The sequence below is a fragment of the Medicago sativa genome, chromosome 8, assembly GCF_051527215.1.
Source record: "Medicago sativa cultivar Bolivia chromosome 8, Bolivia_mono, whole genome shotgun sequence".
NCBI classification, from domain to species: domain Eukaryota; kingdom Viridiplantae; phylum Streptophyta; class Magnoliopsida; order Fabales; family Fabaceae; genus Medicago; species Medicago sativa.
In genome coordinates this window covers 63,235,934-63,260,378 of record NC_140756.1, presented here as the reverse complement: position 1 = coordinate 63,260,378, position 24,445 = coordinate 63,235,934, and the positions used below count along the sequence as shown (strand labels likewise).

General features: G+C 35.1%; 5 protein-coding genes across 5 annotated transcripts; 1 reads left to right on the top strand and 4 right to left on the bottom strand.

Annotated features, from left to right (window-relative positions):
* The first annotated feature begins 784 nt into the window (after nt 1-784).
* Nucleotides 785-2,002, top strand: LOC146900385 (uncharacterized). The gene has a single exon (XM_085732604.1). The coding sequence runs from the start codon at nt 917-919 to the stop codon at nt 1,871-1,873; it is 957 nt and encodes a 318-aa protein (XP_085588730.1). The 5' UTR covers nt 785-916; the 3' UTR covers nt 1,874-2,002.
* A 3,304-nt stretch (nt 2,003-5,306) lies between these two features.
* On the bottom strand, nt 5,307-8,717 carry LOC146900384 (galactan beta-1,4-galactosyltransferase GALS3-like). Its single transcript, XM_085733502.1, has 2 exons — nt 7,346-8,717; nt 5,307-5,945 (listed from the first exon to the last, which is right to left on the bottom strand). Exons 1-2 carry the CDS (start codon nt 8,506-8,508, stop codon nt 5,600-5,602), a joined length of 1,509 nt encoding a protein of 502 aa, XP_085589628.1. The 5' UTR covers nt 8,509-8,717; the 3' UTR covers nt 5,307-5,599.
* A 5,312-nt stretch (nt 8,718-14,029) lies between these two features.
* On the bottom strand, nt 14,030-14,812 carry LOC146900383 (uncharacterized). The gene has a single exon (XM_085736943.1). The coding sequence runs from the start codon at nt 14,810-14,812 to the stop codon at nt 14,030-14,032; it is 783 nt and encodes a 260-aa protein (XP_085593069.1).
* A 37-nt stretch (nt 14,813-14,849) lies between these two features.
* On the bottom strand, nt 14,850-16,430 carry LOC146900382 (uncharacterized). The gene has a single exon (XM_085736942.1). It carries the CDS (start codon nt 16,428-16,430, stop codon nt 14,850-14,852), a length of 1,581 nt encoding a protein of 526 aa, XP_085593068.1.
* A 5,390-nt stretch (nt 16,431-21,820) lies between these two features.
* Nucleotides 21,821-22,345, bottom strand: LOC146900381 (uncharacterized). The gene has a single exon (XM_085736941.1). The coding sequence runs from the start codon at nt 22,343-22,345 to the stop codon at nt 21,821-21,823; it is 525 nt and encodes a 174-aa protein (XP_085593067.1).
* Nucleotides 22,346-24,445: the final 2,100 nt, after the last annotated feature.

Genomic DNA, 24,445 nt, shown 5'->3' with positions numbered 1-24,445 from the left:
CCCTTCCCCTCCTAAACCCTCAATCCAAACACACCCTTAAGGTCTCAGGTATGATTCTCGCCAGTGCCCATTTCAGTAGGCTAGTTTGACTTCTTAAAAAAAAAAAAAAAATTGTAATAACTATAAATTTTCTAAAAATAATAACGTCTCTTAAGTTGGAATCAGTTTCAGTATCTCAATTATTTCATAAAATCTCTCATTTATCCTATGGAGCACCAACACTTAAGATCAAATGTGTGTGTCAAGGTGTGACACCAAGACGACACTGACATATGTGATTACATTCAATGTTGTGTCCGGTGTTGGTATATATGTCAGTACTTTGGGGGTCTTTGTCCAAATTTGTTACAAATTTCATCTTTTCAAGGAAAATTGTTCAAGAAAGAAAAGTCATTGTTTGTTGTTCTTAATATTTTATTGCCTTAAATTAATGTTAACAATAATTTTTCATTATATTTGGCTTTAGATTCTCTGTCTACAACCATGACATCACCAATTGTTTTTGCTTTTTATTTCTTTAAAGAGATAGAAGAGGGGTATATGCCAGCACGTTTGGAGTTCAGTTTGTAATTAACTCTGATATATGACGTTTGTTTTATCAAGTGCTCGTGCATATAATAATAATTATTACTATTATATAATAAAATGGGTAATCAACCTTTTTTTTATAACTCTCCTTAATGAGAAAATCAACATTTTCTTAAGGGAAAAATATATATAATTAATCTAGATTAGAGAGAGAACATGATCATCACAACTAAGATATGGAGGAACATGCCGCACACACTTCACGTTATATGTATTTTTTTGTAGAAGTAGTGCAGCCAGCTAGTACAATTTCTCATACAAAGTCCCTATATCATTAATCATGGCTTCCAAAAACTAGATAAAATCAACAAACATAAAAGGCATTGCAATGATAGCTGAAGGGGATTTCCCTATAACAATTATGGATAACTTACAAAAACAAAAACAGAATGTGATTGATGCATTATCACTGAAAAAGTCTTCTATTAATCATGCATTTTATGATACTTCTCCACCAGTACAACTTTCAAAGCCAAAATTCACGAGCCTTAGTCTTCCAAATTCAACCAACTCATCACCTTTGTTCACTTCAAAGAGAAAAACAAAAGGTTCTGTTGTAGAATCTCCAAGTCAAGCTAGTAACTTGACACTCAAGCATCAGTATCTGCTACAAGAAATCAAGTTAAGGAAAAGCAAGTCATGTGGTGAAGGGAGAGCAAGTTTATCACCCTTTGATGAATTTGATCATTGGTTAATCAAACCAAGTATGGTGGAACATGATTACACTAATATCAAACATGAAAGCTTCTCTAAAAATGAGGCTATCAAAGAACATCATGCGAGTGATAACGACCTTGAAACAAATGCAGAAGAAGGGTTCAAATGTAGTGTTCTTTGCATGTTTTTACCGGGATTCGGCAAAGCAAAGTCAGCTAAAACTAGAAAAGAAGGATCAGAAATGGAAGGTACAATATCTAGGACAGTTTCTTTAGAAAAGTTTGAATGTGGTTCTTGGGCTTCTTCTGCACTATTCAATGACATTGAAACAGACAACACAAGTTCCTATTTTGATCTACCATTGGAATTGATCAAAGGAAGTAGTTATAATGATGTACATGCACCTGTTACATCAGCTTTTGTCTTTGAGAAGGACCTTATTAAAGGGGTTCTCAAGAATGGTTCTTCTAGAACAAATGCTAGAAAATCAGATACATCACCTTACCATGTTAGGTTTTCTACATCTTCTACTTCTCATTACCCTCCCTCTCCAGCATCATGCAATACTCCTAGCTTGAGAAACACGAAAGCCGATTTTAATGCCTTCTTAGAAGCACAGAGTACTTGAGAAAATAAGAGAAATTTTCTCTCATTAGATCGAAATATTCCCACAGCTGCTGCACTGCATGGTGCAGCAACTACGGGAGATTCACATTCGGTACTTGAGGTTGAGCACGATTGAATCCCTCCAATGAAAAGTGGAGTTAGAAAAAATACTCGTGTTCATTTGTATGTTGTTCTGCAACTTTTTAACATCATTGTTAAGCATGAGCTGCATGATTACTGATTAATTTACTAGGGAAAGGCAAAATATATTTTTGTCTAGTGATTAAAATGATTGCACACAATCTTCTCATTATGCAAAAAGTATATTTGCAAATAATAAATGTAGTCCTTTTTTATTAATTTTTCCTGTGTAACTGTAAACTGTTAAATTTATACATTTTATCTAAATATTTGAGAATTTATTATGAGTTTGGGATATGATATATAGTATGATAAAAATTAATATTATTCCACCAAAAAAAAAATATTAATATTATAGACATTTAAGATGTGATATTAAGTTCGGAAGTAAAGCTTTAAATAAAAGTATAATAATATTGATACCAATTATGGTCCAAATAAATTCTGATATATTATGCTTAATTAAGTTCAAAGTGGAAAAAATGGATTAGCCAAAATCATATGATGCAAAATATGTATAGACAAACCATGGTACAAAACCAAAGTATTTCTAAATATCATTCTGCAAATACATAAGCCAAAGTCAATAGAACATTTTTATCAAAACAATACACGTAAATACACTAAGAGAGACATAGCAAAATTGCATATATAAACTATACAACAAACAAAAACATATATAAACGGGACAATACACACCACTGATATGTGGCAACATCATCCATGGTGAACCGTGTAATATTTAAGAGAAATGATATTTTGACAACCACTTTTTGACAACTTTCTCTCTCATACTCACATGATGTTGTTATCCTCTCTCTTCCTTTTTCTCTCTCCATTGTTTTTGACCAATAAGAAGTGAGAAAAACAAGGTTGTTAACAAAGTTGTCATCAAATGGATGTCAAAATATCATTACTCAATATTTAATGCTTGAGGAATGTGCACGAGCATTTTAAATGATAATTTGTTCACATGTTTCTACTTATATACTACTTTAATTCAGAGGGAGTATCTGGATTTTTTTATTACTGGCTCTGTAACATTGATAATTTCCCTATGATCATGAAACTATTTTATTTGACTCAACAATATTTTTTTCATTACAACTTGGAGCTTAGAAGGTTCCTAACTGTTAGGTAGATAGATAAAAAATATATGCAAAATACAGAAATAACATACCCCACTAATCAAAGTTGGGTATAGTACAAGTAAAAGGAGGTAGAAAAACAGGCCCTTACATTGAGTTCAGTTATGTTTCTTATCAGTGTCGTATTTTGGAAGTTAACCTAAATTTGATTATCAAAATCATTTGCTTATAATATGGAACAAATGGATCCTTATAATGAGGGAGATTAATTGATTGTCTGTCCGTGACAAATTAGGTTGACTGTCTTATTACTCCATCCGTTTTAAAATACAAGCAAAATTCACTTTTTATGTTCATTTATTTAATGATGTATGTGGTCCATAATATGAACCACATACATCATTAAATGAATGAACCTAAAAAGTAAATTTTGCTTATATTTTGAAACGGAGGGAGTATATAAGAGAGTTTGCATTCTCTCTATGACATACAACCACTTATATTATTAAAAAAGAGAACCTATTATATACATAAAATTGATTTTATCACTTTTGAATGTTTTTAAATAGAATTAGTTTTTCTAAATTGAAGTTTCAATTTTAAACAGCCAACTCTAAATGCATTTTTCAATTACTTATTTCATGGATCTATCAAAACATAAATCATTTTATGTTTAACATACTTTTAACCAACATGGATGTTACAAAATAAGTTAATTTAAAATTAATTTTAAACCATAAAGTAAAACTTAAGTGTTCTTCTTTGTATGTAGTGGTTCTTTATAGGATTAAGCTACATTTTCTTCATTAGATAGATGAAATGACAATAGCTATTGAAAACTGACGCACATAAGTTGAGGAGTCCAGGTCTGAATTTCGATCACGACGTTCTGTATATAACAATTTCTTTCATTTTATCAATTGAGTTAAAATTTGAGACAGGTTAACTACATTTTATTCCGCTGTACATGAGTTAAAAATGAGCAGCATCTAATATATAATGGAATTTTCTCATCAATGATTAATTGTTCCATGTCCCTTTCCATAAGGGATGAATATAGGGAATTTGTTAAGCCTTGACAGAGTCAGAGAAAAAGAACAAAAGAGAAATAACACATTACATATTAGGAAACGCAAGAACACCGACAGAAACTTTGGAAGTTATTGATATACGATAATCATTTGGTAGTTTGGGTTTTCCACTTCAACAATATTGCCAGATACTTCATCAACCAAAAAAAATATATTGCCAGCTATATTACTTTGTCATCCTCCATATACTTCCTCTGTCCTAGATTATATGACGTTTTGGTCATTTAACACATATTAAGAAATATAATTAATTTTATATAAGAAAGAGAAATTGTGAGTTGTTTTACAAAATTGTGAGTTTATAGTAATTTAAGTTGTTATAGGTGAAATTATAAGTTTATAGTAATCTACGTCGTTATAGTTGAAATTGTGACATGATCGTTGTTGATTCGACAAAAATAAAAGAAAACGAGTATACATTGAGTTTTGAGACACTAATATTCATTTTTCTTATTTCTATAAACTGACATCGAATGGCTTAGCCCCTGAATTGTGTGGACGAGTAACATCAGCTGCTACTTACAAAAGCGACATCAATCGTTTAGAGTTTCAAATAATTTTCAAACATTGATCTACCATAAACTATATCAATCAGTAATGTAACATAAAAACATCTTCAATCGAAAGTGTCCATACATACTCCGAATTATGGTTGTTGGACAATCCATATAAAAGCCAACACTCTTGCTATTAATATACATAAATTCTGGATTCTTAAATTGAAAAGTTAATCAAAAATAAATTTACCAAACTACTATTCAATATGTCCTGCAACCTAATTTTTCTTTCATGCTTTCATAAAGAGCACTCACTTCACCCACATGTTCCCTCTTTTGACTTTTCCTAAAGCTATCCCTTTCATCAATTACCTGTTCTTTTATACCAACAACACAATATTTTCCCATTCTGTTTTTTCACTTAGATAAAAAAACATGGGCCCACAAGAAAAGAAACAAAAGAAAAGAGGATGCTTTCATCAAAATTTATTGAGGAATAAGGATCCCAAAATTAAAAGCAATATGGTCCAATATATTTTTAATAATGCTATTTAAAAAGGGAAAGATGCACACAAACAAAGCAACACATTGGCAACCCTCCATATGATGACATAGAAGGTGGGGACAAAACTGACAGATTATTCAGCAATTCATCTTTATTCATTATTTTTACAAAATACAGCATATAAAAAGTTAAAAATAAAATAAAATAACATAACAAAGAAACCCAAAAGAATTATTAAAAATGAAACAAGATATGTATGTATCTGTTTCTGTACTAAATTTCAAAGTAAAAAAAAAAATATTATAATACATAATACAAAAAATAAAATAAAAAAAGAACCTTTAAATGATTTGATTTTCTATGCTATGGAAAGATAAATTAAATAACTTTAAATTCAAGACCCTTAAATAATTAATTAAAGAGATATCATTGTCTTGTATTCTGTAACCTTGTTCCAATCATCTTAAGCTCAAATTTCTTGATTGATCCAGCAATGTCCCTCAATGTAGTATCCATCACATAAGGAGTTTTTTCATAGGTAATTTTTGTTGAATTCACTAGCAATTTGCATGTTTCTCTTCTTTGTGATATGGCTCCATGGTAGTGAAAATATTTGATCCTACCTTCAGTGTTATGAGTTGTTTTTCCATCTAAATTCTCTGACATGTGGATCCCATTTGAAAACAAGCTTCTAGGTTGAACTGCATATTTTCTATCTCTTCTTATGCCTGTAATTGCATCTCTATACACAAGCTTTTCAAATCCCCATTTTCTGCATAATTCAAATGACACAAATCACATATAGCTAGGTTATTTCGTGTTGGAGAGACTAAAATCAAATATTGTACATATTACACGTACTGATTCTCACATGAGCAAATTTTACAGAGACCGAAACAAAACAACGAGGACTAACATAAATTATTTTTTGTAAGGATTAAAAACAAAACAAAAAATGACACGACTAAAAACAAAAAGGAATATATTTGTTGAGATTAAAAACATATTCAAAACTATATTAAACAGTTCAATCAAACCATTATACCTTGATACTTTCTTTTTCAAAATCATAAAACAAATTTGTGCAATAAACTCAAGCAACGAACACTTGGACAGCTAGATCTAATAACTGTTGTGTGGGACTGTGACCAAATTAGTTGTTATTGTTTGTTGCTATTAATATTAAAATACTCAAATTCAGTGCATACCTACTTACAAATACAAAGCTGTCATAATCAAAGTTCACTTGCAGACAAAACCATTATGGGTTTTACTCAAAAGATAACATGAAAAAATTACTAAAAATAAACATTAGAAGAATCATCATCAATTCTAAGCATGCTCATTATTATTTTTCAATTACTGAAATTCACATGATTTTGAACATTGTGCAGCTATCTTATTGTTGGAGACATTGATGGATGAATAAAGAATTGTTGGAAGAATCTTGAACAAGTTGGACCAAATTACTATTTTATACTATAGTTATTTACTTATAAGGTTTAATTTAGAAACAAATTACAGTAGAACAAAGGTCAAACATGTCCCATTTCCACCTGTCATTGTATACTACGAAAGACAAAATTAATATCATATGAATGGGCTAATAATCCAAATGAATGTACACCACAACATTTTAATAGTTTTGTCCCCTCTCTATATACCACTGAAACACACCGACACATACCCCAAACACTAACAAATTCACACCGTTAATATTTCAAAGGGTCTTGTTAACCAGTGCCCCCGGGGCACTGGTTAAGGAACCTAAAAAGGGAAATTTTAAAGTAAAAATAACACTTTTTATGTTTTTGAGGAGTTGACAGCACAAGTTCCAATGTAATACTTTCTACATTTGATTCCTTAACCAGTGCCCCGGGGGCACCGGTTAACATTTCCCTATTTCAAAATATAGAATAATATAATGTAATCACACAGATCACTAACATGTGTCGAACACCGAACAAACATTTAGTGCATGCTTAGATTTTCAGTGGTTGACCGAAACATCGCGGTAAATTTTTCAAACTCAATTCATTTAAACATGCACTAAAGTGTCGATGCTACATAGGTAATAAGTGAGTAACATTATGCTGATTGAAGCTATTAGGCTAGTCTAATATGAGCAAAACAAAAGGAGAGTATACTAAATGAAGGAATTGAAAAATGTACCTGTAAGTTTTGCCATAATCATGAGAGAGACAAACCTTGACACTCATAGCCATCTGCTCAATTGTAAACTGAGAGTACTCAGAAAGAGAATCAAGCACAGTTTTAATAGTACTCTTTGGAGGCACATAAATATACTCATCAACATCAAAAAAGAACATCCACTTAGCCATAAACTTATATTTATGCAAACAATCATTCAAAACCATAACTTGATTATGATAATATCCATCAAATCTCTCTTGATCCCTAATATCATTCAATGTAACATAACCAAGTTCAATCCAAGGCTTCAAAACCTCAAACACTTCCTCATGAACACCACCAGCATCATGTAGCACAAAATGTGAGTTTGGTCCAAATAGCTTCACATGATAAGCTATCCATTCCCTCACTCTTTGAGGATTCAAATTACCAAACAAAGATGATCCACAATAGAAATAGTCCAACTTTGGCTTTGAATCAAAGAGGGTAATGTCCAAAACCTTAGGTTGTTCAACAAGAACTTCCATTCTATCAGTAACATTAAACTTTGTGTCACCACCACCTGATGTAGAAGCATATAGCATCAACTTTCCACCATTGTTATCAACATTGATTGGTTCATTGAAAGTGCAGTTAACAATCACAACTGTATAAACACGGCCATAGCCCCAATCAGGGAGCATCTTGTAACCAATGGTGGTGATGTTTTCTGAAGAGTTTGTTTTTGTGTTAGGGATCCACTCACATTCATAACTAGGATTTCCATAAACATGAAGAGGCTTTGAAGAAAGACCATTGATAGCAAAAGTGTTGAGTCCTCCTCTATAAGCACTCATTGTGATGAAGTTGTATGCTGCTGAGCCATAAGGGTTGAACAAACGCTTGATGATAGTGGTGTTGGAATTGGTAATGAGTTTTTCATGGACAATGGAAGAGAGTGCTGGTGGTGGTGGTGGTGATGGTGATGGTGGTGTCGCCGTCGGTGTCGGCGGAGTTTGAGAGAGTCTTGAGATGCAAAGTCTGAGATCAGAAGCTGAGATAGTGAAAGAGGAAGGTATGAAGCAAAAGAGAGTGGCAATGGTGCATAGAAGTAGGAGAGTTGTGCAGAAAAGTTTGTGTTCTGCAGCATAGTTTCTTGATGACCAAAGAAAGAGCTTCTTCTCTTTGTCTTTGATGGCCATTGAAATGTGTGGAAGCAAATGCTTTGGAGTGAGTGTGATGAGTTGTGTTGTGTTGTGTTGTGATATATTAGGACACTTTTAGATTGTTAAGGTTTAGGGACAAATGAGATTCGTTTTTGGATAAATTAGGATAATTATTATGTCATTGATTATTGGGAGATGTGAAAGAGAGAAAAAAGAGGGAGGTAATAAAGCAATGAAGGAAAGATAGTAAATGGATAAGTAGAATCTGTATTTATAGCTACTAAAAACCAAAAATATAACTTGACAAATACACAATTACTCATGTAATAAAAGCACACAATTACTCAAAAAAAAAAAACTTGACATATCAAATAACATTTTTAATGGTAACAAAGTTAAAACATCGTGCGACACTAAAAAATGTAGTTTTTTTTTGAAAGAACTAAAAATTGTACTCCCTCCGGTCTCAAATGTAAGAAACAAAAAAAAAAATCACATATATTAAAAAGTGGATTGACTACATTTAAATCATTATAAAAAGTGATATTTTTTCTAATTTTACCCTTGTCTTGGAGTAGTAAAAACAATTAATGAGGTTGGTTTAATGAGGGTAAACTTGGAATTGTGACATGTAATAGGTTCATTTTACTATATTTTTTCTTATATTTGAGACCACCAATTTTATTTTTTTGTTTCTTACATTTGAGACCGGAGGGAGTAGTTAATGCTACTCATTAATTTTTTTTTTTTTTTGCGTTAACCCATCGGCTATCAGAGAAAAGGGGCTCTGGTAATTCAGAGTTTGATTGTGAGGTAAATATAATATAGTTAAGAATCGAATTCGTGTTTGATGAAGTTCTTTAACCATATGAACTTAATTATTTGGTCATGATTGATTAATGTGAATTGTGACATTGTGTTATAACACATTAACTAAAAAAACACATTAACTATGTATTTGAGCTTCTTTAATCATCCAAACTGTTATCAAATTTTGTTGTTATGTTGTGTTTCGAAATATCACATAACATTAAAAAAAATTGTGCCATAGCTTGATCAATGTAGTAAGAATTTAGTTTATATTATAGGGTCATGCTAACTTCGTTTTAAAATGAATGTCACTTTTGATTTCCAATTAAATATTAATCACCTTTTCAATTGTATTGTACCCTTATATACACTACTCCAAAACAGTTAATAGGGATAATTTGGTAAAATTACTATTCTATTTCTTCTAATAATTGGATTTTTTTTATATGTTTGTACAAACTTTAAACGATATTTATTTTAAAACAGAGAGAGTACGAAAATTCGTATATTCAATGTATTGGAAATTATAATAGTTTATGAAAAAAATAATTTTTAAATTTATGATCTTTAAAGGGTGTATCGAGGGTACTTGTTAGCAAGACTAAATTTTAAAAATATCAATCACATATCTTTCATAAAAAAATAATTATCAATTGGTACCTACAAACCTTTCAAAGCCCTCAATCTCATAAAATTAACATTAGATTAACATGTACTAGTTTTTTAGGTAAACAATCCATTGCAATTGAAGACAGCCCTTGTTAACCTTCAAATTATTTGAAGGCATTTGCAGGTTTGTAGACAATCTATTGCTCCAATACAAGCATTTACGGTTCATTCATCTCTTTCAATAGCATTGTCTTCTTTTCTTTGTTAGGTTTTGTATTGATACATTCATACATTTTAAATTGATTGGTGATGGGCACTTGCTTGCTCGTAGTAATTCCAAAGTTCCAATCCTTCAATTTTTCTATCCAACGAAAATCCAACAATAATTTTAAAATGCTAAAAAGGCATTGAATCAATCATTAGGTAATATGTAATAAGAGGCATTGATTCAATCACTAGGTAACATGTAATTTTGCAAAAGAAATGTGTATTAGGCATCACGGAATTAGGTGTGCTGAATTATTCTAAGAAAATATTTGATGTTGAAGACACATACAGGTTCGTAGGTGTGTTTGATGTTCTTTGAGATCGAACAGATTTTCACTTGTTGTAACAATTAATGGTCAAAATTTAGAGTAACTATTAGTATGTGGTTTTTAGTTTTTTTTTTTTTTTTTGTGTTAACTTCTTCGGCTCTCACATAAATAACCTTTTGATAATTTCAATCATATATAATAAACTCTCACATAAATAAATTTGATAATTTCAATTGTATATTTTTTTTTGGTTACAAATGTTAAGAAACAGCAGAAGAAAAGGAAACGAAATAGAGAAAAGAAAAAATAGGAGCTAGGCTCTCAGGTACAGAGTCCCGGAAGCATCATTCTTCAAGCAAGTGCGGAGATCATCAGGAGGCTGAGTGTAGATCAAAAGACCGTCGTCTATGCTGGCTCCTTGTTTAGCAAAATAGTCAGCGCACTGGTTAGCCTCTCGGAGAGTATGGTTGAGCGAATAATTCACCGTTGAAAGCAAATCTTTGATATCTTGAATGAGAACAGCATGAACATGGAACTTGGAGCAGTTGCCTGATATAAGACTGATAGAAAGAAGAGAATTCGAGTATAGAGCCATATCTGTGATGCCCATGTCCTTAGCAATGGAGATTCCATGGAGAATGGCAGTCAGTTCAGCAAGTAAAATATCAGTGGTATGCGGGATGAAACCAGAAAAACCTGTCAGATATAAACCCCCACTGTTACGAATTAAGCCTCCAAAACCTGCTCGAGCCGGAGAACCAATGCAACTTCCATCTATGTTGATGATAGCGCAACTGAAGTTGTTACTATTCCATCTAACATATCTGTCTGAAGCCGGACCAGTCGCTGTGCTATTGAAGCAAAGATTGATGTCGTCTACTGAAGCGTTGATTTGAAAGGCCAGCCTTGGAAGCGTGATAGTTTCATTGCTCAAGCACAGAGCATTGCGGCTCCGCCAAATCCACCATAAACCTGCTGCGAACAGGCTTGCGAGATTGCCTTTCAGCCCATTCTTTATCCAATCTTCAATACTGATAGAGGAATAAAAGGAATGTTCAGTGAACCCAATGTGCTGCCATATATTCCTGGAGAGACTACAATCACGGATACAATGAAATATGGTTTCATCAAAAATTCCACAACGAGGACAAGTTGCTGAAGGAGTGATCTTTCTGTGATGGAGGAGAGACAAAGTGGGAATTGAGTTGTGACACATCAGCCATATAAAGAATTTATATTTTTCCGGGATTTTTTGCCTCCAAATCCAAGACCAAGAAAGAGTAGTACCAGTGTTAGTTTCATTGAGGGAGAGAAGCCATTTATAACCACTTTTGGTAGAATATACACCGTTTTTGTTGTGAGGCCAAATGAAGTTATCATCGATGGCATCATTGAACCTATAATTGGTACTGTTGATAAAATCCAACACAACTTGAGGGAGGGAAGTATACAACATTTGAGACCGATGAGCATTAGTGGTGACATCCTTAACCGTAAGATGGAGGTCATGGATGTCAATGATGGGGACAAGGGATCCAAGTGGACCAAATTCACTCCAAGAGCTGAACCAGATGGAAGAAGAACCGGATCCAGGGCGCCACGAATAGCCTGATGAAAGAACATTTTTGGCTCGGATGATGGAAAACCAAGTGGGGGAGCTGCTGCTTTTGGAGGCGGCATTGAGGATGTTTGTCCCTGATAAATAAATGGCGGAAACGATAGACACCCAAAGTTTGTTGTTGTTGTGTAATAAATCCCAAACCAACTTTCCCAATAGACAAGTATTAGCCTCTCTAGCTTTTCTTATACCAAGGCCCCCAAGATGTTTAGGCTTGGCAATTTTGTTCCATCCCACTAGATGTACTCCTTTACCATTGGCGCATTTCCAAATGAAGTTACGAGTTGTTTGGTCTATATCAGCACAAATGCTTTGAGGAAGCCAATTTATTTGCATATAATAAGTTAGAATTGAAGCAAGGACCGATGATGCAAGAGCCAACCTTCCGGGTTTATTAAGCAGCTTATTCTTCCAAGAGGCGAGCCTAGTTTGCATCTTCTCAATAATAAAATGGAAATCGCTCCTCTTCGGTCTTCTCTTAAGGATTGGGAAGCCCAAATATTTATCAAGGGAAGTAGTGTTACGAATACCTGATATGGAAGTTAAGTTGTTGATCTTGTGATGTGGAACTCCTGAATAGTAGAAGGCTCTTGACTTGGAGAGATTTATTTTGAGGCCCGAAGCTTGACTGAATCTATCAAAAAGATCCTTGATAAATCTGAATTGAGATTTCCTCGCTTTAGTGAAAATGAGCACATCATCCGCGAAAAGAAGGTGGGAAATGTGGGGGCTGTTGGCGGACAGTCGGATAGGCTCCCAATGCCCTTGGAGGACGGCATTATTGATGGCAAGAGAGAGTTTTTCCATACAAAGGATGAAGAGGTATGGAGACAATGGATCACCTTGTCTGAGGCCATGAGTGGGCTTGAAAGGGGGCAGTTTATTTCCATTCCAAAGCACGGAGAAAGTTGAAGAGGTGACACAATGCATAATGAGGTTGATTGTATCGTCTGGGAAGCCAAAATCAATGAGACAAGATCTAAGAAACTCCCAGTTGACATTATGAAATGCTTTCTCAAGGTCGAGTTTGAAAGCAACATATCCATTTTTCCTTTTGGATTTCTGCATGAAGTGGACGATTTCCTGCAAAACAATAGAGTTGTCAGAAGTGCCCCTACCTTGCAGAAAACTGCTTTGGTAGGGACCAATAATATTATCAAGGATCGGCCTAAGGCGGTTGACAAGGACTTTGGTGATAATTTTGTAAGTGATATTGCAAAAGCAAAGGCTTATGGGACGGAAATCTTTGTAGGTTTGGTAGTGTCTATTTTAGGTATAAGAGCAATGAGAGTATCAGATATGCTTGGGTCAAAGAAACTTGTTCGAAAAGATGAGGAGACAAGCTGGAAAATATCATCGCCAACAATATGCCAATATTGTTTGAAGAAAATGCAATGGAAACCATCTGGGCCAGGAGATTTATATGGTTTCATGGAATTGAGGGCTGTTGTTACTTCATCTTTGGTGATTGGTCTAGTGAGGGAATTCTTGGCGTCATCGTCAATGGTGGGGTGGGGGCCATGAGTGAAGTGGCGGTTTTGGTGATGATTATTGTTGCAAAAGAGATTTTTGAAGAATCTTTGGGCTTCGTCTTGGAGGATGGAAATGTCGGAGGACCAGATGCCATTTGGAAGCTTGAGTCTGTGAATTCTATTTCTTTTCCTCCTAATGATGGTTTGAGCATGAAAAAAGGAGCTATTTTTGTCGCCAAATTTAACCCATTTCTCCCTTGATTTTTGATACCATAGCATTTCTTCTTGAAAGAGAATATGGTTCAATTCTTGTTGGAGTTGTTTTTCAAGAATAGAGTGTCTGAGAGAGTCAACCCTTTCCAAGTATCGATGAATGCCTCGAAGACGGTTTTCAATGTGCTTCTTCTTTTGAAAAATATTGCCGAAAACATCATGGTTAAAAGATATGAAGTTTTCTCTAACCTTGTTAAGGGCAACAATAGTGTTGTGATTAGAAGAATTCCAAGCTCTAGTTACCAAATCTGCATAATCTTCATGATCAATCCAGGCTGCCTCAAATCGGAAAGGTCTTGGACCCCTAGCAAGGGGAAGGCCACCAAAAAGGAGGAGGAGGGGGTGATGATCAGAGTGAAGTCTGTAGAGAACTTCCACAAAAGCTTCCGGGAAAGAAAGCCTCCAGTACCTCTATCAAGCTTTTTTGAGAGAATGCGGAGGCCATTGTGATTGCGGTGCCAGGTGAAATGACCACCAATTGTTGTAAGGTCCAAAAGGTTGCATTCGTTCATGAAGTTGGAGAAGAGGGCTGCTCTGGTATGATTGAAAATCCCGCCTCTTTGATCACTAGGGAGAATAGTTTCATTAAAATCACCAATCAAAATCCAGGGGCTGGTTATAGTGCGGTTAAGATTAGTGAGGTAGTTCCAAAAGGGAGTTCTCATGGTGGCATTTGGGCTAGCATACACACAGGTACAAGTAGTTGTTGCGTTTCCAAGGCTGATAGTGAAGGTTATGGAATATTGGTTGGAATCAGTGATGTGGGAAGTAGTGTTGTCTGATGCGTGCTTAAGAAGCCATAGGCCTCCTGAGTGGCCATTTGCTTCGATGATGTGCTCAGGGATGTAGCCATCGTTGCTCCAGAAGGTGGAAAGTCTAGCAAAAGGTACATGGGTTTCAAGAATGGCAAGAAAAGATGGTCTGTATTTTCTTATCATCTCTTTCAGTTGTCTTCTAGCTTTACTATTTTGGGCCCCTCTTATATTCCAAGAGAGGATAGTAGTGTCAAAGAGAGCTTCCATTAAGAAAATGGGGCGGTGGGAGGACAGAAGGGAGAGGCTAGGCAACCATGTCCACTTCCCTTGTGTTAGAGAGATCATGCTCATTATCACTGCACGCTAAGCTGCCTTCTGAGTCATCTTGCATAGTGGACTGAATGCTAACAGAGTTGGGATTGGTTTTGGAGATAAGGACATTTTGGTCTGGGAAAGAATGAGAAAGATTGGCCACGTGATTAGGGTTTTGTGTGTTAGTATTGGCGACAAGAGAAGCTGACATGTCCTTCAAGGAATGGTTGGGGACAGGTTCAAGAATAGGCTTGGGGATGGTATCTTTGGAAGGTGGGTTAGATATGATTGGAACATAAATGTCCTCCTGCCTGCGCCTTTTGGAGTCCGAGGTTCTATTGACTCCACGTGATGTTTCTTGGGATTTCGGCCATGTAGGGAACTTTTTATTGGTTGGGGCGTGTTTGACTTGCTGGGTCAAAGTGTTTGGGATGTTGACTCTGTTATTTTTGGAAGTAACGGTTTTTGAGGGATTTAAGGAAAGTTGATTGGGAGCTTTCTTTCTCCTAGTAACTACTAGCCAATCACCGTGCAAAGTTTGATTCTCTTCTATGTTGGGTACAACTTTTCCTGTTTCAGCAGTTTTCCCATTAAAGTCAGCATTCAATGAGTTTCCGTTATGGGTCTCAGGAATTAATTGCGAATGATTAGCATTCAGGTCAGCTTGGGTCGGGTTTGGGGGCGGCTGGGTCGGCTTGGGATTGTTTGAGTGGCTGCTGGCGGCTGTGGTGTGGTGGTTGGGTTGTGGCGGATCAACAGTAGGAGGTTTAACACCGCAATTTCTCCCGAGGTGGCCGTAGCATCCACAGTATGTGCAGATTATATGCAACCTTTCGTATTGAACCTTGTACCAATGGCCATTTACCCATATCTTTCCCACCACCGGAACAGTAAGATCGATTTCAACACAGACCCTGGCAAATTTTCCTCTTTCAACTCGCAGGGTGTTTGTATCCACCTTGATAGGCCTGCCTAGAGCTGACGCCATTGCAAGCAAGAAACTCTCGTCATAATAAACGAGATTCAGACCAGGGAAACGTACCCAGACTACCGTGCGATCAACCTTGGCATTTGGTGAGGCGAACTCCGGTGTCCAATGAGTGACAGCCAAACAGTGATCAAATATTAACCATGGTCCTCCGGTGATGACTTTCTCTTTGTCCGCCGCTTGGTCGAATTTCACCATATAAAAACCGTTGTCATTGTCCATTATGTCGAAACCTCCTTGTAGCTTCCAGATTTTTTGGAGACGCTCCTTCATAGTGTTGTAACCTAGGGTTTTCCCCAGCAGTATCACGACTATAGCATCTTTCCAAGGTGTGAACAATTCTTGGAAAACTTTGGGGTCAAGATGGATTTTTGGGAGAAGGCGGTTTCCATCCTCCAATTCGATTCGAACAAGTTTCTTCTCAATCATATCTTCTTTTTCACGGATCAGGGTTTCTTGGGTAGATTCTAGCAATTTGTCTCTAAAGGATGGCTTTTGGGGTGGGGGCGTGTTTGGATCGGGTGGCTTGTTTGGTTGTTTCATGTTGGTATCACCATGGGCAGAGAACACGAAGTTGGTGCTCATGTTTCTTTTGTAAGCGATTTGTTTATTAACACTCCGATTCGAATACATTCAAAGTTGTAGATCTTTTATTGTTGATGTTCGCCACACCTAATTTCAATCGTATATAATAAAATATGATCAAGAATTGTTTCATTAGAAAATTAAAATTTTCTTGAACTATTTGTCCATAGTGGACTCATTAACCCAGAATCCAATTGTTTGGTTAATTATTCTTTTTAGTAATTGAAAGTAAAGAAATTGAAACAAATAAATTTTGTAAAATATCACTAATCAACACACTTGAAGTAAAGTGAATATGTAATTCCTTGCAAGGATTGCAACATATGATGAAGGAGGTTCGTTGTTTTCTCTATTGCAAAAAGTTTGCATAAATAAACCGATCGAACCTAAAGCTTATTATACTCACTCACACCTTGAAATATATACATGCAATCTCAACATCTTTAAGATATTAGAACATTCCACAACAATAAATATGGCAATGGAAAATGTAGATTGTATGTGTTGAAAGATCCTTTGTTTTTTCCATTCAAATGTCATCGCTTGACTGTGGCACCTTACTGCAATTTATTCTATTCTCTCTCCTCTTAACCCTTATACTCATAACCAAAACTATATGTTGGGCAATCAAAATCTCCTCAAGTATGTACAATCCCAAAAAATCTATGCTTGTGATTTCCTAACGAGAAATAAATCTATTTGAGAACATGTCATTCCACTCTTGTAAGTAGGGATGGCAAAGCGGGCTGACCCGTGCCGTTTAAGCCCGCCCTATCTAAGGCCGCTAAAAACGAGACAAGACGAGCAGAATCAAATTTAGTGACCGAGTCCAAAATCTCACTCCGCCCCATTTAGTGGCGGACTTGCGAGTTGGCGGCCGGCTCGCCAAACAAAAATCTTTTTTTGATTTTTTTTACAACTTAAATTTTACAAAAAAAAAACTATGTTGTTTTTATCATAAAAAAAACATAAAAGAATAAGTAGCAAATAAATTTGTGAAAAACAAGATAATTAATAAATTGTCGGATACAAAATCATAATTAATAGCAAAATAAGGTAAATGCACAACATAAAACAAATCATAAAATAAATCCAACAACCAATAAGTCTCAAAATAAATAAACTTAACAACCAAGTTAAATCCGAAAATATAAAATAAGTCTCAAAATAAATCCAACAACTAAAATAAGTATCAAAGAAAATGTTACTATGTCTTTGTCCTACACACTTATGTATCTCAAATAACAATTGATGATTACATACCTGAACTAGTAAAACCATGAAGCCAATTGCAAGTGCAATCAAAGCCTCCACATTTTTCTACAATAAACGACTTCTATATTTGTTAAGAATCACCGAACCAATGCTAAAAGCTGATTCAGATGCATCAGTAGTAATGGGAATCCCCAGCAGGTCATGAGCCATTAAAGATAAATCTTTAAACCTGCACGTCGATACTTCAGAGCATATTTTAAAGATAAATCTTTAAATCTTTAAAGCTGAGTTCCATCTTGTAGAAACATCCCAACACAAACCAGTTGAAGTTTCAACACCACCAATGAGTTCAATGCTTTTCTTGGATTTTTTTCATTCTGCACTCCAAACCCCTCACATATTTTACACTGTCTCTAATCTTTTCCAAGGCATCACCAACAACTTTTAGCCCCTCCTGAACAGTGAGATTTAAAACGTGCGTCGAACAACACACGTGAAAGAACTCTCCATTACACAACAACCAATTTTGTAAGACAAGCTATCTTTTCAATTGAGCTTGCAAGGTATCATTAGCAGAAGCATTATCCAATGTGAGGGAAAAAAATATTCTTTTCTATTCCTAGATCAGTTACAAATTCCAGAATCCTTTTTTCATAACTTTGATCCAAAATGAGGGGGAGGCATGCGACAAAAGTGGAGAATCCTGCTCTTTAAATTCGAGTCAGAATCAACATAATGAGTTGTTAAGAAAATATAACCCTTAGCAGTACAAGCTGTCCACAAACCAGAAGTTAATGAAACCCTAGTAAAAATATTAGTTAATTCTTGCTTAAGATTTTCCTTTTCTCTCTTAAACATATCCATTACATCTGCCTTAGCAGTATTTCGAGTAACGACAACAAAATCAGGGTTCAAATACTTTAGCTAATCCCTAATATTTTGAAATTAAACAAACTTATAAGCCAAATCATGTGCAATAATCGCAGCAACACACATTTATCTAGACACTTTTTTTATCTATAGCACGAGTCTCAAGTTTACCTTGCAAGTCCATCATTACTTGAACAACACCAGTTTGTTTAGTTTTTGAGCACTGTATCCTATGACGATTCAATGTCTTGGTCCCATAAGCCTTACCATCCGCCTTAAACACCCTTACACATGTGTTACACTTTTCCCTTCCAATTCCATCAGTACCAGTCTTTAATTTAGTAAAATATTTCCAGCAATTAGCATTAGTCACTCTAGCCCTCTTTGCCTTAGGTGGTTGTGGTTCACCACCTTGAACAATTTCATTCCCAGCCTCCAAATTGTGTGCATTAACTTCAGCATCAACTTCATTATCAAATGTTTGTGAATTCATTTGTCTTTCAACAATGCATAAAAAAAGTAAAAGAATCAATGCAACTATAACAAATATAACAAAAAATGAAATAGGTTCCACATCAAATGAAAATATATTCAAACTGATCTTGTTAAGCGTACGTTAAATTTAGAAATAATACAATTCCACAATGGAACAATTAGTTTTTCATCAATGATGGTTGAGAAATAACAGAAGTAGAGATTTGGATTTTGCATGTTGAAAATTCAACATATATAAATACTAATAGAAAGCGAAACACAATAGGGATTTGGATGCCACATTAATCAGTGATTAAGAACCGTAAAAGTTGTGACCAAACATGAATCAGAACCGTAAATCACATGAACAAAACCAAATACCAAATAAAAAAGAACAAAAATCGTGCAAAGATCATGGAAAATACCAACAAAAGTCAAGCAAAGAAGACGAGTAAGTGGGAAATAGAAAGCATAACATGCAAAAGAGAACCATAACATGGACAAGCTTTGAATAAGTAGAAAAATAACACAAATACGATCAGATTAGAAACATGAAAAAATAATTAGAAGTTTACCCTCGTTCGTCGTGATGTGCGAATTAGGCAAGTGTTCCAAATCGTTTACCAAGTAATAAATTGATAAGTAGAGTATCGTATCCACATGGATTGTCGTTTCGTCCAAACAATTCGCGTTACTTATTTTTGTAAGTTTGACAATATAAAAGAAAAAGGTTAGAAAAGTTGCAATTTTTACCTGTTTGCAACAGAGCAAGTTTACCTGTTTTTGATTGCAGAAAAGTAAGCAGCAGTTAGGATTCTTCGAATCCCCCTTGTTTATATTGTTGGATAATAAGTAATAGTAATGTCGCGTTTATTTATCTTAGGTAGACTATACAATTGATAAGGCCGTTGGGACATTACTAACCTTATTTGGTCTATCCCTTCGATGGCTAACTGCACCTGCTGATCGCACGGTGATCCTTACGTGCGGGGTCTTGCTAATTCAAAGGTAATTGAAACATAAACTTAAATTAGCTTTCCAGTGTTTCCCAAGGCAATGAAGGTCAAAGTTCCCTTAAGTCTATCCATATATGAATCTTAGGACAATCACAGGACACCCTCTCTACGCTCTTAGTAGTTATACAAATAGGCAACCATAATCTACGTCTACCTTACTAAGGATTTCAAGAGAATGGTTCTATTAGGTTACGACTTATTTTCTTTAGCTAGACACTTGTTTCCCTAATTTCTAACCAGTTACATCCTAGGTTTAGCAGAGTTACTACGCAGTCTAAGTAATGTCACCTCCTAAGTACTTACTACTAGGGTCAACTTTCTTTCGGTATCTTTCGCTAGTTAACAATCACTTACTTCCTAGACAGATAGTTATCAGTAAAATGATATAAATATCAAGATATAAGCATCCAGTTAGTGATAGCAATATTATGCCCTATCACAACCTAAGTACCTAATCTAGGGTTGCATCTATCACAGAAATAAACTAAGGAATTTCCAAATAAAACTTAATAGCGAACAAAAAATAAATAAAATATAAACGACATTAAATTAAGTAAATATCCAACAAAAATAAACAGAGGTTCATCTTAGAACTCTAACCTACAAAGATTTAGTTACACATGGTAACTAAAAACAAATTACTAAAGATAAAAACATACCCTAGAAAATCAAGGAGAAGATAGAAACTCTCATTAAGCTCCAAAGTTGTCTTCCTCTTGAATTGCCACAGTTCTGAATGAGAAATTCTGAATGAAGAAAGCTGGTATTTATAGTGAGAGTTTCTAACTAGGTTTGGGCTAAAAACGCGGGCTAAACCCACAAAAACGCACATGCGCCCTCGACATTTAAAATGCCCAAGGCGCATGGTAATGCAATTTTGAACATGCCTAAGGCGCATGCCTAGGGTTTTCCATTCCCAAGGCGCATGGCATGCGCCCAAGGCGCTTGCATGTGCTGCTTTGGTCCAGTTTTTCTGATTTTCATCGTTTTTAGGTCTTCGTCTTCAAATAACTTGCCTCGGAACTTGGGAACATAATTCCTCCCTATGTAAAGTCTCCTGAGGCCTCTTGAATCTTCATTCTTAGTCTTCCCAAAGTCTTGACAATTCTTCAAATGTTCTTGATTTGCTGATTTGCATGATTTCTTCATGAATTACTTCAAAAACCCCCTAATATTGCTATGTTTTGGGAAAACTAGAATTACAGACTCAAATATAGAAAACATTACAAAATTCCCAAAATCATAGACAACCGTTCTAATACTCCTCCTTTTAGCTACTGAAATTATCTGAAAATCATGCTAAGAATAACGTAAGATGACATGTCATCACGTCGCAGGAAGAAGCAAGTTTGATTGGAGTTGGAGCGATAACAGAGAATAACCTTAGTAGGATGCACAACACTGCAACACGCACAAAGTTGTATAATATATTCTTTTTCAGGCACAAAACCCTTATAGAATAACAGTGTATTTGTTTTGTATTGGGTTGGGTCATATTGGGCCTCTCCATTTCTTTTAGTTCCACTAAGCAAAAATAATAATAATTGAAAAACGAGTTAAGCGGGCCGCCCCGCCCCGTGCCCACCTCGTTCCAACGAGTTAAGCAGGCCATCCTGCCCCACCCCGTGCAGTGGCGTATCCAGGACCCTAGGCCAGGGGGTGCAAAATATAGAACTTTAATAATAATAATAATAATTATTATAATAATGCATATAAAAGTAACATACTCAAAATATATACTACATTGTACTCAATGTATAATATATCAAAAAGATTTACATGTAACCTTCAAAAAAAAAGATTTATATATAGGCTCTACAAGTGTCCTTTACGCCTTGCCATCTTATGAAATCTTTGAATAATCAGTTCATCATCAATGTCCTTCATGATATCCCTTTCAATATAAGTCACTAAACAATCATTCATCCATTCATCCCCCATTGGATTACATAATCTACTTTTCACAATCTTCATAGCCGAAAAGGATCGCTCGACGGTTGCGGTGGCAACAGGCAAAATCATCGCTAACTTCAAAAGCCGATAAACTAGTGGAAAAACAACATGTCTTCCAGTTTCAACCAACTTTTCTGAAAGATCACTAATTCCTTTCAAAGATGCAAATTCAATATTGCTGCGCATATCAATGATATAAGTCTCAAGTTGATTATCAAGCCACGGCAAACTAGTGTGAGAAAATTCTAGTGGATAAAACTTTGCTAATTCAATCAATTTTTCCTTGTCAAAAGAAGAGAACAAGTTTCTTGGACTCAAACAAGTCATACAAATGAGCAACTGAGTATTCGTCACAGTAAAACGGTTGTTTAACTCCTGAAGTTGCATGTCTAAAACAGTATAAAATAATTCAATGCGATAATGGTTCTCTATTGTGAAAGACTCAACACTACTTCCACGTTTTGATTGATCTAGGTGAGTGATAACTTTAATTGATCTAGGTGCCAAGTTATAAACAAATTACGAAAAACAGCAATAATCAGAAACCAAAAATCTTCTTCTATGACGAGATACAAGGAGCCAACAATTTATGGCAAAGTGGTCTAAAAGCTTTAACCAAACAATCCACCGTATTACACTTATTTTTATGATCATTTAGTGGTTTGTTACTGCAAGATATTAATACACAATCCAATCTAAGTAATTTTCTATTCAACAACTAAGATAATTGATATTTGATAGCATATCATCTCACAAAATTTAAGAAATTTAAGCCAAACAACTTTGAAGCAAGCAAACTGGACCAAACAGAAACTACACAAAAAAAACATTGACGAATCAATTTCATATATCAATTTCAAACACAAAAAAACATTCACAAATTCACTACCATCATACTACAAATTCGAATTTTATTGAACCCTAATAATAAAATCCCAAATTCGAATTTAATTGAACCCTAACTTAAAGTTAAAATCCCAATTGAAAATTGTTGAAAACATCAAGATCCATTACCTTAGGTCGCAATTTCGCAAAGAAGATCCAGTGAGAGAAGGATTTCGTGAGTTGCAGAGAAGAGAGATTGGTCGCGATTTGCAAAGAAGATCCAGTGAGAGAAGAGTTCGCGAGTTGTAGTGAGTGTGAGAAAGAGAGAGAGAGACCGTCGGAGTATGTGTGGTGGTGGCGCATCTCAACCGCCGGCGGAGCGGTGGTGGTGGTGGAGATTTAGCTTGTCTTTGTTAAAGTGGAGAGGAGAGAAATTAAGAGAGTGAGAAGTTAGAGAGAGAAGTGTGAAAATCCATTATGAGAGTAGTTTTCAGACTTGGGCTCTGTTGGGTCTAAGGTGCAAGTAAAATATTTCAGGGTATGCAAAGTGCAAAAATACTAGGGGTACTGGTGCAAATTTTAAAAGTTCAGGGTGTGCAGGTGCACACCCTCAGTATACACTGGATCCGCCCCTGACCCCGTGTCCGCCCTGTTTTTCAACGTGTTAAGCGGGGCGAGCCAACTATAGGAAGCAAGTTCAGAACTTCGACTCAGTCCGCCAAAAACAATATGAGCTAAACAGGCCGGCCCGGCGGGTTGGGTCCGTTTTGCCACCCTTACTTGTAAATGATAAAACACATTTCTCTTTTTTTTCTAAAACACGTAGTAGTTATAGTAAGATCAAAAGGCAACGCAAAATTATGATGTATTTACCTTCCACATCATATGCTAGAGGCACGCCCTCATACACTCGCTACATGCACATTTAAATCCCCTTATAGAAAAATCATTTTTTCTGTTTTTGATGAATTTAATCTTTTAAATCATTCCAAAACCCTACTTTAAGGTGTTATTATAATACTATCTAAGCTACGAAATCACTAATAACATTAAACATGTCTTGTTCCGCTACAAATTTTAGGGTTATGGAACAATCACCTATCATTTTCACATCAACAACATACTTCTTTCACTCCTTATCTACAATAATGTCCATTTTATATCTCGATGTTACTTTGTCAGTGTACCAAAGCTGGAAACTTGGATTGTTTGTATCTTTCACCTTTTCAGTGATCCACCTATCACATCTTTGGTTGAGCAACATCTCGCTAATACCACAAGTTTTCAACATTTTACGTGGCGAAATTTCGAAATCTACCATTTGGACAATTAGCTAGATGCACGCTCTCATGGTAACTTTCAAGTAATCCAATAATACACTTCATTTCTCGTTGTAGGCACTTGAAATTGATCTCCCTCTTAATCATAATGTCTACTATTTAAGCAAGTCTTCTATGTGCACAACCTTAGTTAATTTTTTTTAGGTACACTCACATAAAATGAAAAAAAAGAAAACAAAATAATCCACTCACATCAATTAACATCTTATAATTTTTTTCTAGAGAATTAACATCTTATAATTCTATTTCATTTTAAAACAAATCATGCTTTCATAATACGGAAAATATATTATATGATAATAGATATCTATTTGGGAGTCCA

Coding starts and splice junctions, on each gene's coding strand:
- LOC146900385 (XM_085732604.1), top strand. CDS start 917: ATGATAGCTGAAGGGGATTTCCCTATAACAATTATGGATAACTTACAA.
- LOC146900384 (XM_085733502.1), bottom strand. CDS start 8,508: ATGGCCATCAAAGACAAAGAGAAGAAGCTCTTTCTTTGGTCATCAAGA. Junction 5,946..7,345: donor GATTATGGCAAAACTTACAG/GTACATTTTTCA, acceptor TGAATTATGCAG/AAAATGGGGATTTGAAAAGC.
- LOC146900383 (XM_085736943.1), bottom strand. CDS start 14,812: ATGGAAGCTCTCTTTGACACTACTATCCTCTCTTGGAATATAAGAGGG.
- LOC146900382 (XM_085736942.1), bottom strand. CDS start 16,430: ATGAGCACCAACTTCGTGTTCTCTGCCCATGGTGATACCAACATGAAA.
- LOC146900381 (XM_085736941.1), bottom strand. CDS start 22,345: ATGCAACTTCAGGAGTTAAACAACCGTTTTACTGTGACGAATACTCAG.